General features: G+C 40.7%; 1 protein-coding gene across 1 annotated transcript; it reads right to left on the bottom strand.

Annotated features, from left to right (window-relative positions):
- Nucleotides 1-356: 356 nt before the first annotated feature.
- LOC116262572 (probable histidine kinase 6) lies at nt 357-11,558 on the bottom strand. The gene is made up of 12 exons (XM_031642048.2): nt 10,302-11,558; nt 9,395-9,927; nt 9,072-9,305; nt 8,801-8,970; nt 7,295-7,513; nt 7,026-7,212; nt 6,867-6,918; nt 6,553-6,782; nt 6,052-6,150; nt 5,255-5,970; nt 2,622-3,128; nt 357-1,150 (listed from the first exon to the last, which is right to left on the bottom strand). The coding sequence occupies exons 1-12, from the start codon at nt 10,354-10,356 to the stop codon at nt 886-888; spliced, it is 3,267 nt and encodes a 1,088-aa protein (XP_031497908.1). The 5' UTR covers nt 10,357-11,558; the 3' UTR covers nt 357-885.
- Nucleotides 11,559-14,753: the final 3,195 nt, after the last annotated feature.

Genomic DNA, 14,753 nt, shown 5'->3' with positions numbered 1-14,753 from the left:
AGGACCGCGTATCATAAAAGAACGGATTTCGTATAGACCATTAAATCCAGAGCGAATACATCACTATGCCTGAACGCCATCCACAGAAACGACCAGCATCCGGCCAACGGACACCAGCCTACCCGATAACAGCAAAATACATTGGCAATCAGGCCAATATTGCATGTAGTCTAGCCGAAGTGACATCAGAACCAAACACGGAATGCTACCTAACGGGCAGCATGTCCCAGTTAGTTCATCCAGCAACCTGCAAGCATGAGGCATCACAGTTTACCAATAACAATTCCTTTTCCTCCCTGTCAGCGGATCTGACAAACACTAGCAAGCTCAGTACAGACAGTAGACTGAGCCATTAATAAAAGAAAAAAGCGACGGAGGCATCCCGAGCAGTTCATTTGATTTCTCTCAAGAAAGAAGTTTAATGGTCCTCAACCATCAAAAATATAGTACACCATGAAACTGTAGTTAAGATATTTTCTGCACACTCTAGATACATAGCCCTCAGTACCTAATCTAACAGCCTGCGACAATTTACTATATTTACAGAACTTGGGTAACCCTTTGGCACACTTACTAGAAGTAAGTGTTCCTAAAAAGAATCAAAAATATCAAAAATATACACTTCAATCTCTTGGCCCGCACCATCCTCCAGACAATATATTGGCATGCATAGCCAAGGATAACAGAATTTTACAGACCCCCTCTGCAGTGTTTCGAATCGAGCACCAATAGTTACTCGTACAGTGGTATAATGCTGATCACGTTCTGTCTAGCACTATAAGCATGAATAGTTTCTCGGTTGTAGTGAGCAGGTGAGGAAACAGCTTTTGCCTTCAGGCTAACAGAAAGATTGCTGAAAGAATATGTAACTGTACAGATCTCACATTAGTTCTGAGCCAGGGGCTGGTTTGTATCAAAGAACTTGGCCACTGCTTGATATAGCTGCTGCTCTTCGAAGGGCTTAGAGACATAACCATCCATTCCACATTTCAGACACTCTTCGTAGGTAGCCTGAATCAGATCAGCTGTCATGGCCAGTATAGGCAGGTGCCACTGAGACTTTCCCGACCCTCCATCTAATGCGGACCCCACGTTCACCTGCTTGTTTGCCTGATTCTCGAGCTGCCTTATCTGCCTAGTCACCTCAAACCTATAAAGTGAAAAAAGAAAAGGTCATGACTGGAGATCAAATACAACTCAGTCAAGTTTAAATTGCCTTAGCGAGAGAGAGACTGTGTGGGCGTGGTTGTTGAGGAAAAGTGGTGAACAGACATCAAATACAGTCTAGGCAAGTTTAAATTACCTCAGAGAACAAGAGGGGGGAGATAGAATTTGTGTGTGTCTGTGTCGTTGTCGGGGACCAACTTTGGAAATGACATTTAAATCTATTTCTGATTCCTATCTAAAGCATGCATAATAGCATCGCACCAAAGCCAATAATTGCTAGACGTCCTTGAATCTTCTCTATGATTAGTACATGAAAGGGCGACCCACAAAGCAGTAGTATCAACTATCAACTATTAACCAAGATCTTAAAACACAATGACTCAGCAATCCACTCGAATTGACTTGTGCCTTGTCACTTGTCAGGTCAACGCAGTGACCCCACTTGGTTTTGTAAACTTCATTTTTCACATAAACTATATTTACACATATATGATACTATATTTAGTACACAGTTGACACCTAAATCATATATAAAATATGCATTAGAATGCTTATACATATGTGCAAATTTTTATAATATATTTACCATTATGTTACTAGTACCTTGTGCATCTCGCTTATGCAATGAAGTGATAAATATATATATATATATATATATATATATATGTGTGTGTGTGTGTGTGTGTGTGTGTGTGTGTGTGTGTGTGTTATGCAGAATCTATTTAACTATATACACTCGAGATTCGACTGAACCAATCAGTGCAATGACATGATCAAAAGTCTGTCTGGTCGTCTCATGATGACCCTAGGTCTTTGTCAGCTTCCTGGTTTTCATTTTCTCGGCCATGGTGTATCCAGAATCAATGTAACTAATTCATTTGACTAAACCAATATGTGTGATACCACACGCCCAAAACTCCCACAGCCAGCCGAGTCAACTAGGTGAAGCGGTCAAGCTTTCAGTCACTTGGAACAACCATCCACATGACCAGCCTGGAGAACCAGAGCAGCAATACCCTACTACAGAAATTCTTTTATCAAACTTCAGCAAATAATGGGACTTTCTTTCAGCACCACAAGTGCATAGAAGACAAACGAGAAGAAGCTGCTAAGAGCCACTATCAGTGACCAACGACGATGGATAACTGAGGAGGTGGACAATTCCATCATGTCCGCCAAATGACTCTACTGGATGCTCAACAGGAACCTTGATGACCGATTATCATCCTATGCCAGATGATACCATCAGTAATTTTGATGAATTCACGGTTCTGAAAACCATAACATCAATGATGGCCATGATGAGCAGGCTAGCATATTAGGTTTATAACTTCAATGATGGAAATGATGCATCCGAGGAAAAAAGAGCAATGAAAATAATTCTAGAACATGACAATCTAAAGATGAAAGAGAGCACATGATGTGTACACTAATAAGTTGAGAAAGCAGCATACCCATCCATTTCAGGCATCTGGACATCCATAAAGCAAGCATCAAATTTATGTGGAATTTGAAGCATAGCAAGTGCAATTTTTCCACTCTCAGCACATGCTACATTAGCACCATATTTCTTTAGAGCAAATTCAGCAACTTTGCGATTTACGCCATTGTCATCAACAACTAAGATTTTTTTCCCAGAAAGCACATTGCGCAGAAAAGGACCACCACTAAGGACTCCTTTCCCTTGCTGTGTATTGCCTATACCTAGCACCTGTTGAAAACTTGCAGCCATCATGCTGGCTCTCAAAGGTTTCATGATCAGAGTGTCAACAAAACCAGCAGACTTGGCTTTTAAAGACTCTGCAGAACTGATTGAGGTTGCCAGAAGAACCATCTTTGGCATTTCATGGACTTGCCCATTATGCTTGATGTCCTGTATGCACTCAAAAGTGCCAAGTTCAGCCTCACAATGCCAAGATTCCTTTTCCACTAGTATAATATCTGGGATTCTGCAAGATCTCCTGAACAAGTAAAATAAGAAACTCCAGAGTTCAGAAGAATGGAGCACCAATAAGCAATCAGTGAAACATTTATCGTATGATTTTCATTTGAAGAACCATACAAATACATGCCACTTAAGAAATAAAGATACCAAAACAAATTACAGTTTGCAGCCTTACTCATTAAGTGAGTGTTCAATAAGAAGAACACTGTGTTTGTGCAACACATGTTCTTAGAAAACATAGCCCAATAATATGCTGTTCAAGAAACATATTGTGATTAGGTTCAGTATTTGAATGTTGGATTTAGGAACAACAAGATCAATAATTTTATAACCTATGTCACATAGGTATGGTTACGGCTGCAGGTATGAGTATGGTTGCAGAGCACATTCAAAAGATTTGGGTACGGGGACACACCGTACATATGTGTGTGTGTGTGTGTGTGTGTACAACAAAAAAGAAGATTTTAAACAAACAAAACAATACAGAAAGTTCAATTAGAGAAACTAAATCACCAGAAAAATCGTCAAGCGCAGGAAAATCTTGCCAGAAAGTCTTGCATAACAGGTGCAGTTAGACCGCAGAGAAGATGAAGAGTCCTTCAAATTCTGTCGAGTGCTCTTCATTTTCACCATATATACACGATGGTTAAAAGAAAAAACCTAATTAGTGGACAAAAATGGACAACTTTGATTGAGTCCAAAAAGGGATGGACACGGCCATGGGTGTGTTGACACAAAAAATGCGTTTTTTTAGGGGGAAAAAACGTGATAAATTAAATGGCCGTTTAAAACTTTAAAAAAAAAATGTTTTTTTGAAAAAAACATTAAAAACGAAAAACATGTTTTTAACGCATTTTTTTCGAGTTTTTTTCATTTTTTCACTTTTTTATTTTTTCATTTTTTTAATGCTAAACAGTTTTTTTTCTTTTCCATTTTTTATTTGTTGCAAATATACTTATCTTTTGATGTTTGTGTTATTAGTTTCTCACTTATTTTATTTTTCTCTCATTTTTAGTTTTTTTTTAATTTTTAAAAATTTACAGTATTTTTTTCGTCTTTTTCCCATTTTTTTCAAGCTCGTTGTATTATACCTGAGAAAAACCTCGCCGTTTAAAACTCTGAGACATTACTTGTGATTGACTGCACCCGACACGGGGTTCACTGTGTTTGGGCCATGCCAAGGGCATATCCATACATGTGCCCATGTTGCACTAGTTTCAACAGGGGTCCCTCGCCCAAATGTAGGTACTCGGTGTAACATAGTTTGTAACTTTGCAGCATCTATTCCGAAACAAAAAGTATGGTGTTCACATGTGTTCTAGAAACATATGTTAATTGTTAAGCAAACACAATGTCCTTACTAAAAATTTGGGAAACTATATAATCAGAATTAAACTGATATAAACACAAACATATTCAATATTTTGAAAATAACCTAATATTTTTGGCAGTTTAAGAACAGCCAACGGTATCAGCAAAGAATCCTGGTATTTTCAAAATGTCATCAAAGAGAAAATGGCATCATATTATCCCTAATGATTCCTAAATATTTCTTTAATAAAAGTCTCTTTATATTTTCAAGAATGTGATTGTTTTCATGTTGTTTCTTTGATGTAATGTTTTCATGTTGTTTCTTTGATGTTTCAAAAAGTTTCTTATTGTATATTTATACTTAACAAGAAGGATACTAGAGAACCTATTACTTTATAACCCTTCTGTTGTTGTTTGCACCTTTTAAGTTTTAAAGCCCAAGATTTTACTGAAAAACTGCCCAACTTGAAACAAAATTGCCGAAGAAGTGAAAATGTCAAGATTAATATAGGTGACGATGATTATGCACCAACATTCCTTAAGCATAAAAATACTCAAGCCTTTTGGCACACAGTACAAGGTTATCACATACAAACCACGAGAACCAGGACTGTTGTAACTCCACTTTTTAATAATTTTCCCAATACAACATTGCAACCTAGTTATTTATTAACAAAAGCACATTGGACATTAAGATTCACAGTGAAAAAATATTTTCAGGAAAATGAAATCAGTTATTCTGATGAAAAAAAGGAGGAAAAGTTCACAGCATGACCAGAATAATAAGAAAATTAAGCTAAAAAACCCACAAAACGATGGCAGAAAACATACCCGTTTCTAGCATATCCATTTTGTGTAGAGATGACTCGAATTGCCATTTTCATGCAGCTCACAACCTCAACAGACATACCAAGCCTTTGAAGATGGTATTTTGTTACAGCTGCTCTGACAGGTCTGCCATCAACTATAATAGCTTTCATACCTTTGAAGCACATAGGTAGTGTCTCAGAAAGATGCATCTTCCGGTCAGTTAATAATAATTTATCACATTTGCGCACAACAACAGTAAAAGTAAAGGTGCTTCCAATATGCGGCCGACTGATGAAATTTATTTTCCCACCCATCAGCTCAACTAGGCATTTGCTGATGCTCAGTCCAATCCCAGTACCACCATATGTCCGTGATGTTGAACTGTCAGCTTGCATGAAAGGCATGAAGACACGATCTTGGGCAGGCAAGGGAATTCCAATGCCCGTATCTTCCACGCTAACCATCAAGGCAACATTGTCAGATATAGAAGTCGCAGCCACACACTCTGCCACTTTGTCAGACAAAGGCACAGAGTCTGAAAACAACAATTTGAATTTATCCCAACTATTGCTGTCATCAGAAGCTTCATATCCACTTAAGGTATTGAAAACATTGCCAGTTGAAACAGCCAAATCAGTTGGAGATCCTTTTGCACTAGCATCAACTCTAGTATCAACCAATAATTTAGCATGTTCCACAAGATGCACTCGAACAAAGATATGGCCGCGCTCAGTAAACTGCAATAGCATTATCACAATGAAATATATAAAGATAAATTCAGCCTTCAGGTAGAGATCAGGAATGAGAGAGGAACATACTTTCACCGAGTTTCCAACAAGATTGGTGATTATCTGCCGGAATCTTCCAGGATCACCAATTAGAAGTTCTGGAACCTTGTCGGATACGAATACTCCTAGCTACAATTTGTCATTGATACAAGGAGCATAAGCAAGCAGAAAATGTCAGGAATGATAAATTAACAAAGAGGAATTATATGTACAGATTAAAAAATGATACAAAAAATGAATATGAACAATTAATTTATGATACAAAACCAGGAGGCTATATTTATCAATTTATGTGCTATGGTGCGTTAAGTTCAGAAATCTCAGGTAACCAAGCAAAAGAGAAACAATATTGGAACTGTTCGCAACCACAAAGGCAAAACTAAAATCAGGAACGGTACCCCAGGCCACAAGAATATGTAGTTAACATTGTATAGTCAAATCTACCACGTTCAGCTCATATCCATTTTTGTTAGGTTAGACATACTGAAACGAACATGATCCTGTGCCGTTATGAATGATTATAAGGCATACCTCAATGCCTTTATTTCGAGATTTTCCCGAAAATAAAGAAAGAATGTCATCTAGAATTGATCGTAGGTTGAATGGCACAGCCTCAAGTTCTAATTTTCCAGACTCAATTTTTGCCCTGTCAAGCACTTCATTTATCAAAGTTATCAATGCCTTGCCACTGGCCTGTGCAGTTCGAACATAGTCCTTCTGAGTTGAATCCAAATCTGTGTCAAGAAGCATTTGGAGCATCCCTGCATATCAGTAAAGAGTAAAGCAATCAGACTAAGAGAACTTATGTCGAAAGCCTTAAACACTTTTAGGAAGTCTCAAAGTACCTAAAACTCCATTCATTGGTGTTCGAATCTCATGTGAAACAGTGGCCAGAAACTGTGCAGGAAAGAAGAAAATGAAAAAACGAAAATGAAAAGAAAATACAGACAAACTAAAACTAGGACATAACACTTGCAAAGATGGCTAGTCAACAGGATTAGCACCTGAGATTTAGCAACATCAGCAGATTCAGCTTGAACTTTTAGCTCTGTCATCTTGATATAGTCTTCCTCAATCTTAGCAATTTGGATGACAGCTGCATACATTATATACCCAGCCAATGCAGCTATGATAAAGACACCAGAAGAGGACAAGATAGCCATCCATGGAATGGGAGGATTCTGAAGGTACCTGCTCAGACAGAAGAAAAGAAACTTTGATATCACAAACAAAAGGAAGAAACGGGAAACCTGACTTGGCTTTAGTATAGCACCTGCAAATCATTATGTGCTTCCTGAAAGGATCTCCAAAATCAAGCATGCTGGAATGGATCAGTGACATGTCACCTTCAGCACTTTCGGGTCCATACATAGTCAAGGGCATTGAACTGTTTGTCACATCATATACATTCACCACAATGGCCTCATTCCCAGCAAGTTTTCTCAGCAGGTTCTCCACGAGCGACTCAACGTCAAATGCTCCACCAAGGTAGCTAATCAGGAATAGGAAAAAAAGAGGCAAAGCATGCATAAGACAATTAATGAATTTTCATACCAGAAATTTCTTAGTTAATAATTTCTCGGCAAAAATCTTTAAATCATGTTGTCATTCTTTTGTAGGCGTTTCAGGAGATTTTAACATACAAAATAGTCAAAAATAAAGGCACCAAGATGTGTTGGCAAATATGATCAGCCAAACATAACAAAACTAGATAAGAATAAAGTAAGACTTGATGCTCAAGGTGTTAAGAACTCTTTTATATTTTTATGAGGAAAGGCTCATGAAATTCATGATGAACATGGTACAAAAATTTACCAGTGGGCCCCACAATTAGTATCACATAGAGGTGGATGATATGGTTGCCTAGTTAAAGCCAAACTCCACAAGGTCTCCAAGACTCCAATTATTGTAAATTAATACCTTGTTTTAAGAACTAGCGATCACTTCACCCCCACACTTAACAACTTTCTTTTTTTCCTTTGAAGAAAGCTTAAAACCACTGCAGTTTTTCCCCTCAACATTTGCAAATTACTCGAGAAAAGCCTGCCTTCATTAGCAAAGAATATGTCACAAGACTCAGAACCAAAGATAGAAATAACACGTTAGGTGGACATTTTACTTCGGATACATCCTATCATGACAATATTGCCTTTTAAAACTTCTCAGTTATTATATACCTCGTATTAGAGTTTGCATATCTCCAGTAGGCACAGCTTAAATTTCATTTACGCACCATTGTGTTTGTGGGAGGGTGCGTAAATGTAGGAAAAATGGTTTCTCAGGATGCGCGGCTGTTAGAACTCTCGTGGGCTCTTGCAAAAGAAAATATGTGGTCATAAATACTTTATTCAATGAACATGAGTTAGACTGCTAATAAATACTCATAATAGGTAAAAAAAAAACCCAGATCGCACTGACGATTTGGCGAAAAGTCAGGCTTTTCTTTTACAGTTAATTCGTGCCAATGCTTCCAGTCAAGCATATAGACGATAAAAACATATTTAATAGTTTAGAGTTAACAACCAAACGTCCTAAATAAAGACAGATGCAAGTGCAACAACTTGGGACGCTATTCAAGGCCAAGATTGAGCCTGCATTATCTTTAATGGAAAGCTTCAAGTACAAAGCGTACAGGCGAAAACGAGTAAAATTAATGTTTGCGACAACTAGCAAGCAGAGAAGAATACGATATGACCACTCGCCTAAAGCAGGTTCATCCACCACTTCACCTAAACAGGTTTTTCTATTATATAATGAGGAACATGAAATTCTAACTCACCCAACAGTAGCTTCAATCCGATCCTCCACCGTTGCTTCCGCTGCAAGGCTCGATCTGTAGACAGGGAAGGTCAGAACAACGCCAAGATGATTGGACTCGAGCAGCTTGAAAGGGCTCGTGAGGACAGCCTTCCCGGTTGCCCTCGCCCTCAAAATATTCTCACGATCCTCCTGAAACACCGTCACCAGCAGCATAAGCGGTAACTTCCAGCAACAAATCCGAGAGGAAAATTTGCCGAAAGTGCGGGCAAAAAAATATATGAATAGGGTACCTGACCGGACATCATATCGAGCGACTCGATATAAGAAATAGTCTCCTGAGAGAAGATGGCAGGCGCGTATTCATCCTGTATCGGTGAAGCTTCCCTCTTCATCGTCTTGATCGTCCATCCCTGGTGCCTCTCAAAGCTCTCCCTCTCCGAGTGCATCACCCTCTGCGCGTACGCAACGCCGCTCAGCAACGGCCTCTCGAACGCCGTTCCTGCCGTATACTCCGCGAATGTTTTCTGCATTCGGTCGACCACACACAGAAGTGTGAGATACAGGGGCACGCGCCAAAGGATAGAGAGAGAAAATAGAGAGAGAGAGAAGCAACCTGGTCGATGGCGGAGGGACTCTTTCGATGGTGGAAGCTTGAGACGAGGATCGCAAGGGCGTGAACATGGTTCGTGCTCACCGTGAACTGGTCTTGCAGCATCCTTGCCCTCTCGTCGCACATCCCCGATAGCGATTCCATCCTCGCATTCATGTCATCCGCGTGCACATAGTAGTAGATGAAACGCGCCACAAACGCGAAGGCCACCACCCAGATGATGAGACATTCTAGCGGCCGCAATCCCCACCTCCTCTTCGCACCATCCTTCGCCTCTGCCCTCTTGCACCACCTCAGTGCTAGTTGGTGCCGGTGACTTGTCACCGGCGGTGGCCCCATCTTTTGCGTTTGCGCTTGCTCTTCTCCAGCCGCCCACCTCTTCTTCCTCCTCCTCATCTCTCGGGCCTGGTCCCGCCGGTCAAACCCCCAGCCATCGGCGAATGCTGATGCTGCCCTGCCTGCGCACAGCTCTCTGAACTCTCTCTCGAGACGGTCGCACCCTCCTTTCCCTTCAGCAGTCTGACACTGCAGCAGAGCTATACATGGAAAAGGTGGCCGAAATTCAGATGCATCCTTCTCTGGCCTCTACACGGCACACATCCCCCTCCCCCGTTATTGAAACGCGAGCCCAGCCGAAGCTTTTTTATTTAAAAAACCACACCACAAGCGTGCATATAAAAAAACAGAGAAACGAAAAAGAACAGAGATAAAAGAAGCAGAGCCCACGTACAGCGTCACTGCTATCAAAGACCCTCCTCCATGAATGCCGTTCAAACAACTCTCAAAAAGAGAAATTTTGGAGAAAAGAAACAAATAAACTAGCAACACTCGGAGTCCTAAAGAAGATGCAGACGCAAGACAATGTAGAGGAGAGAGGACCGCATTCCAGAGGTGGGCATGGAGTGGCGACCTGGTTTCTGCGTCTCAAAAGGCGGAATCTGCAATTCCCGAAACGCCATCATCATCAACGTAGCACCTCCTCCTTTCGAACTACATAGTCTTGTTACGAGTTTTCCTTTCTTTCTATCTGTATTTGTCCCTTTTTTTAAGAGTCATGTGGGCTGGGGACAATCTGTTAGAGGTGAGAGAGGAGAAGACCAGAGGCAACGGCGCTCATTGCATCCCTAAGTTCGTCAGTATCACGCAAAATCCCTTGATGTTGAAGTATGCTCCCCCACCCCCCCATATTTTGTGTTTTTTGTTCTCTCCATTGTATCATATAGCCTTCCCATTTCCCTATATTTTTCCTCCCCAAGTAAACTTGTCGATATTTTTTTGGATATTGCTAGATACGCTACTGTGATCACCAACGCGGCGTCGTCATTAAACTATTCCCTACTGTATACCCTTTTTGAGAATCAGCCGTTTCTTTATTGCCTTTTCCTTCCATCTTTCTTACTTTTTTACCTTTTTTCCCCGCCACTGTTCAACGAAAGATGCACAGTGACTCGCTTCCTGAGGTCAACTGGGAAGCGGCGGTTCTTGGCAAAGTTGGGGCAATTTTTTGGTAGTTACACCCCGGCGCAATCTCTCTCTCTATCTATCTCTCTCTCGCGGGCGGAAATCTAGCATCTAAGCACTGGATTTGTTTGCCGGAAACATCTAAGTCCATGTGGTTCTCCTCTCCTTCTCTGTTTCTTGCTAGATTCTCTTCTGGTTGTTTATTTGCTTCTCGATTTTTATGACTTCTTTTTGAAGGAGAATCTAGAGCCTCTTTCAAGGACGGCGCATCTTTGCTTTTCCTCGGGCGCTTGAGATTTGGGGGAACTTTCTCTCCCGGGGAATAATTTTTAACAGTCAAAAATGGCTGATTTAAGAAGGGGTCGACGTCTATTCGGAGGTAGATCGCCATTCGAATTTTCAAAAAATCATCTCCTACGAAGCGTTCCAAACGAACTTTGGGAATCAAACGTCCGACATTTAACCGATTACTTTCCCGAAACATTTCAACTTTCATGCGGAAGACCTACATCGATCACCCGATAGCTTCCTGGAAGACCTTCCACGGATCGGAAGCCGGTGAGCGGTGACGATCGTGCACCGTCCATCCCTCCTAGCATTGGGTCGCAAACCCTATGGCCGCGATCGATCGACGATGCCCCAGGAGAGGTCGCGAGGGCGCGATCCTTACTGCCCCCGGAGAGGTAGCTGGGGTTTGGACTATGGAGGAGGAATCGAATCATTTCCTTAAAAAGGCGTCCCGTCGAGCCTTCATGGCAGCTAGTGTACTGTGCTGCCGCCATGAAGCTGCAGGCTGCGCCTCCTCCGTCCATCGTGCTTCAGAGACGCACGCACAGAAGAAAACGCGCGCGCCCGCAGCAACACACGCACACTAAGACAGCGGTGCTTTCCCGCCAATACGGGCGGGTTTTGCCCGTTGGCCAGATGCCACAGGCGCAACCCACTCGGTTGTGATCTGGTGCGGAACAGGGTCCATGTAGGTCGCGTGCGCCGACGAGAGGCTAAATAAAGTGCCGTACCGACATGTTTGAGTGCAAAACGTCGTTTTGCTTTCAAAAACGGCCGTTTAAAGCGTGTTCTTGCGACTACTGAATTAAAAATTCAATTTAACAAAAGTATGTTTTTGAATCAAATACGATTAATTTGGCTTATCAGGGCCTTTATAAAACCCATGTTTTAGAAATTAGTTTAAAAGCCATGTTGCAAAATTTGGTTTTAATATTGTGTAAGAAATTTGGTTTTAAAAACCATGTATGGTGCATGTACTTGTAAGGGTGTGGTAGCCTAACTTAATTGGTCGGGTTAAAAGCTTGTAAAAAGTAGGTTTTTAGTTTGATTCTCGTGAATATTATGTTCTTGTGTCTTAAGATAATAAAACGCGACCTTAAGATAATAAAACGCGACATCTTGGTGTCTCGTGACCCTTTTGCTCACCCCCAAAGGTTGTGGCAGCGAGTTAAAATTTAAAAGATACGAGCTACTGCTGGCTACAGTACGTAAAGAGGTGATCGGGACACTTTGTTCCACAGTCGGAAATAGGGAAGAGGAGGAAAAAGTCCGGGAGCATCATCATGACGCGAGAGACGTCCCCCCTCATGTCATGTGCGCTCTATCAACCTCTGACCCTGACTGCCGTCTCCACCGAATCCCCTGTCCCCTCCGTGAAACCGGAAAAAAAGGGAGGTGGATGTCTTATACCTACTTCAAACGTGTAAATAGTATCTTGGAGCCATATATAATATATATATATATAAAGTGACAATAACTTAAATGAGTCGAGATCAAGATCAAGCTCAGGCTCGATCGAGCTTGCTTTATAAAGCTGGACTCGTCAATTCATAATCTTCATTAAACAAAAAAATAAAATGTATTACACAAAAAATTATGCAACTGCATTAAGTGTTGGTGATTGCTTCACTCGGCGCGCCCACCTACTTTTTAGGATACCCGACCGCAATATCTTCACGCTTGACGATTTCGTCTTTGGAGAAGGTGGGCCAGGGTAGGACGAGAGGAAAGTCCCACCATATTACTTCCGGCAAAAATTTTACTTGCTTTTCAGTGGCTTTTTGTCTCATTATATCAGGCAAGTTTTTATCTTTTTATTAGAGCATGGAATCCTTTTTACATACGTGATTCGAATAATAGTTTCTCGAGGAGAAAAGAAGAGGCTATCTACGTGCTTCACGGTGAAAAATATATTATTCCAGTTTAACTCGTCTCGGTAAGTTTTTTCATTATTGGCATTGTCTTCTGAATTGAGCAGACAAGATTCAGAGGGTTTGATGGATTGCCAATCATAATTGGATGGCCTCAGAATGAAACTATATATATATATATATATGTTAACTACAGAATAACATAGCAAAAAATAAAATAAATATTTTAAAGACAAGTTTCTTCTGCACCGATGGAAGGACGGGGAGCAGAAATGCTGCCTTCCTTTTGCACACTCAATGTCAAGTAAGAAGAAGACCAAAAATATGAAATTTTCCCCTTTCCTTCTATATGCATTTGGCTGCCCTGACTTAGGGCACATGCATTAAAGGCATGACAAAGGCACGTTTTCGCTTAATGTAATTCTTAATTACTATATTTTTATTTTATTTTAAAAAAAAAATCATTAAGAGGGCCTCGACCATCATGCCTTAACGTCCCCATTTTTTTTATAAATTATTATAGCTTTTATTATTATTATTATTTTCAAAATTTTTAGAAACACTGCATCAAAAAATTGAGATTAATTGTAACTGAAGCTAAATTTGATGACGGCTGAATAAGGCTGCCTTAGAAAAAAGAAATTCAGAATCAGAAGTCGCTGTCCGCAAGAGTGGACAAGAGGAGCTCCGATATTCGGTGAACGAGGAAGAGGAGCGGCAGAAGGACTTCGATTTCCATGATTGGGCTTCGTATGGAATATATGAGAATGTGAGAATTTTCGGGTCTGGAGCGAGTTCTGAGGAGAGAGGGACCACTTAAAAGGTGAATGTGGTGACGACGCATACGTCCAACTGGGCTAGGTTCGTTTTCCCCGCCGTATCTTATCGAATCCAGTATATTGTTTTCTTTCCCTCACATTCAATAAGTGGGTCTTGCCCTGTGGGGCAGGTGGCCCACCTCCCGACCCGGCCCATGTGGTCATATATATATATATATATATATGAGACTACTTTTGTGCGTATTCACATATATATATCTTGGGACTTTAGTTTAGGACTCTGCCACTGAGACCATGTTGCTCTTTGTCATCCCTATGTTTTCAGTACCAGTTGAATCATTGCTGAATCAAGTGGGCTAGGTTCTGTCCAGGGGCGGAGCCAAGGTAGGACCCGCTTTTGCATTTTGCATTTTTTGCGGTAAAACGACCGCACCGAGGTGCTTTCCATCAAACACGTGATGTGCCGCTCCATGAAAATTTAGATACATTGAGTTAGGGGCTAAAATTTATCAAAAATCAAACCTTATTGCATAAGATAACTTGGTGGTTAATTAATATCACTTTAGGTATTATGATGACAGAGGTTTGCGTTTGACTAAGGGTCGACATCCAACTTTAAGGTTTAGGTGAACCAAGCCTGGGCCGTCATCACCGGGCATTGTGGTGGTGGGGTCCTTGATAGCTAAGGTTCGAATCACATAGGCGTCGCTTTCTTTGGAGATGATTTAACAGATGATTTAAGTGGAAATTGCATATTTGAGAGGATCAAATTGTTTTTTTTTTCGTTTATTTAAAAAATAGCTTGATTTTTTAATGGGTTTGATTTTTTTTTTACGTGAGAAACAAAAAATAGTAACCTTTTGTTTTGTGCAGCTAATATTTTTATAATTTTAGTGGGTTTTATGATTAGAGGAGTGTGACCCCATGATGCCCACGATGAAGGAAAAGGGTACTTCACTACCT

This window comes from Nymphaea colorata, chromosome 10 (genome assembly GCF_008831285.2).
Source record: "Nymphaea colorata isolate Beijing-Zhang1983 chromosome 10, ASM883128v2, whole genome shotgun sequence".
Taxonomy (NCBI): Eukaryota; Viridiplantae; Streptophyta; class Magnoliopsida; order Nymphaeales; family Nymphaeaceae; genus Nymphaea; species Nymphaea colorata.
Note: the sequence above shows the minus strand (reverse complement) of the source record. Positions and strands in the feature narration are given on the sequence as shown.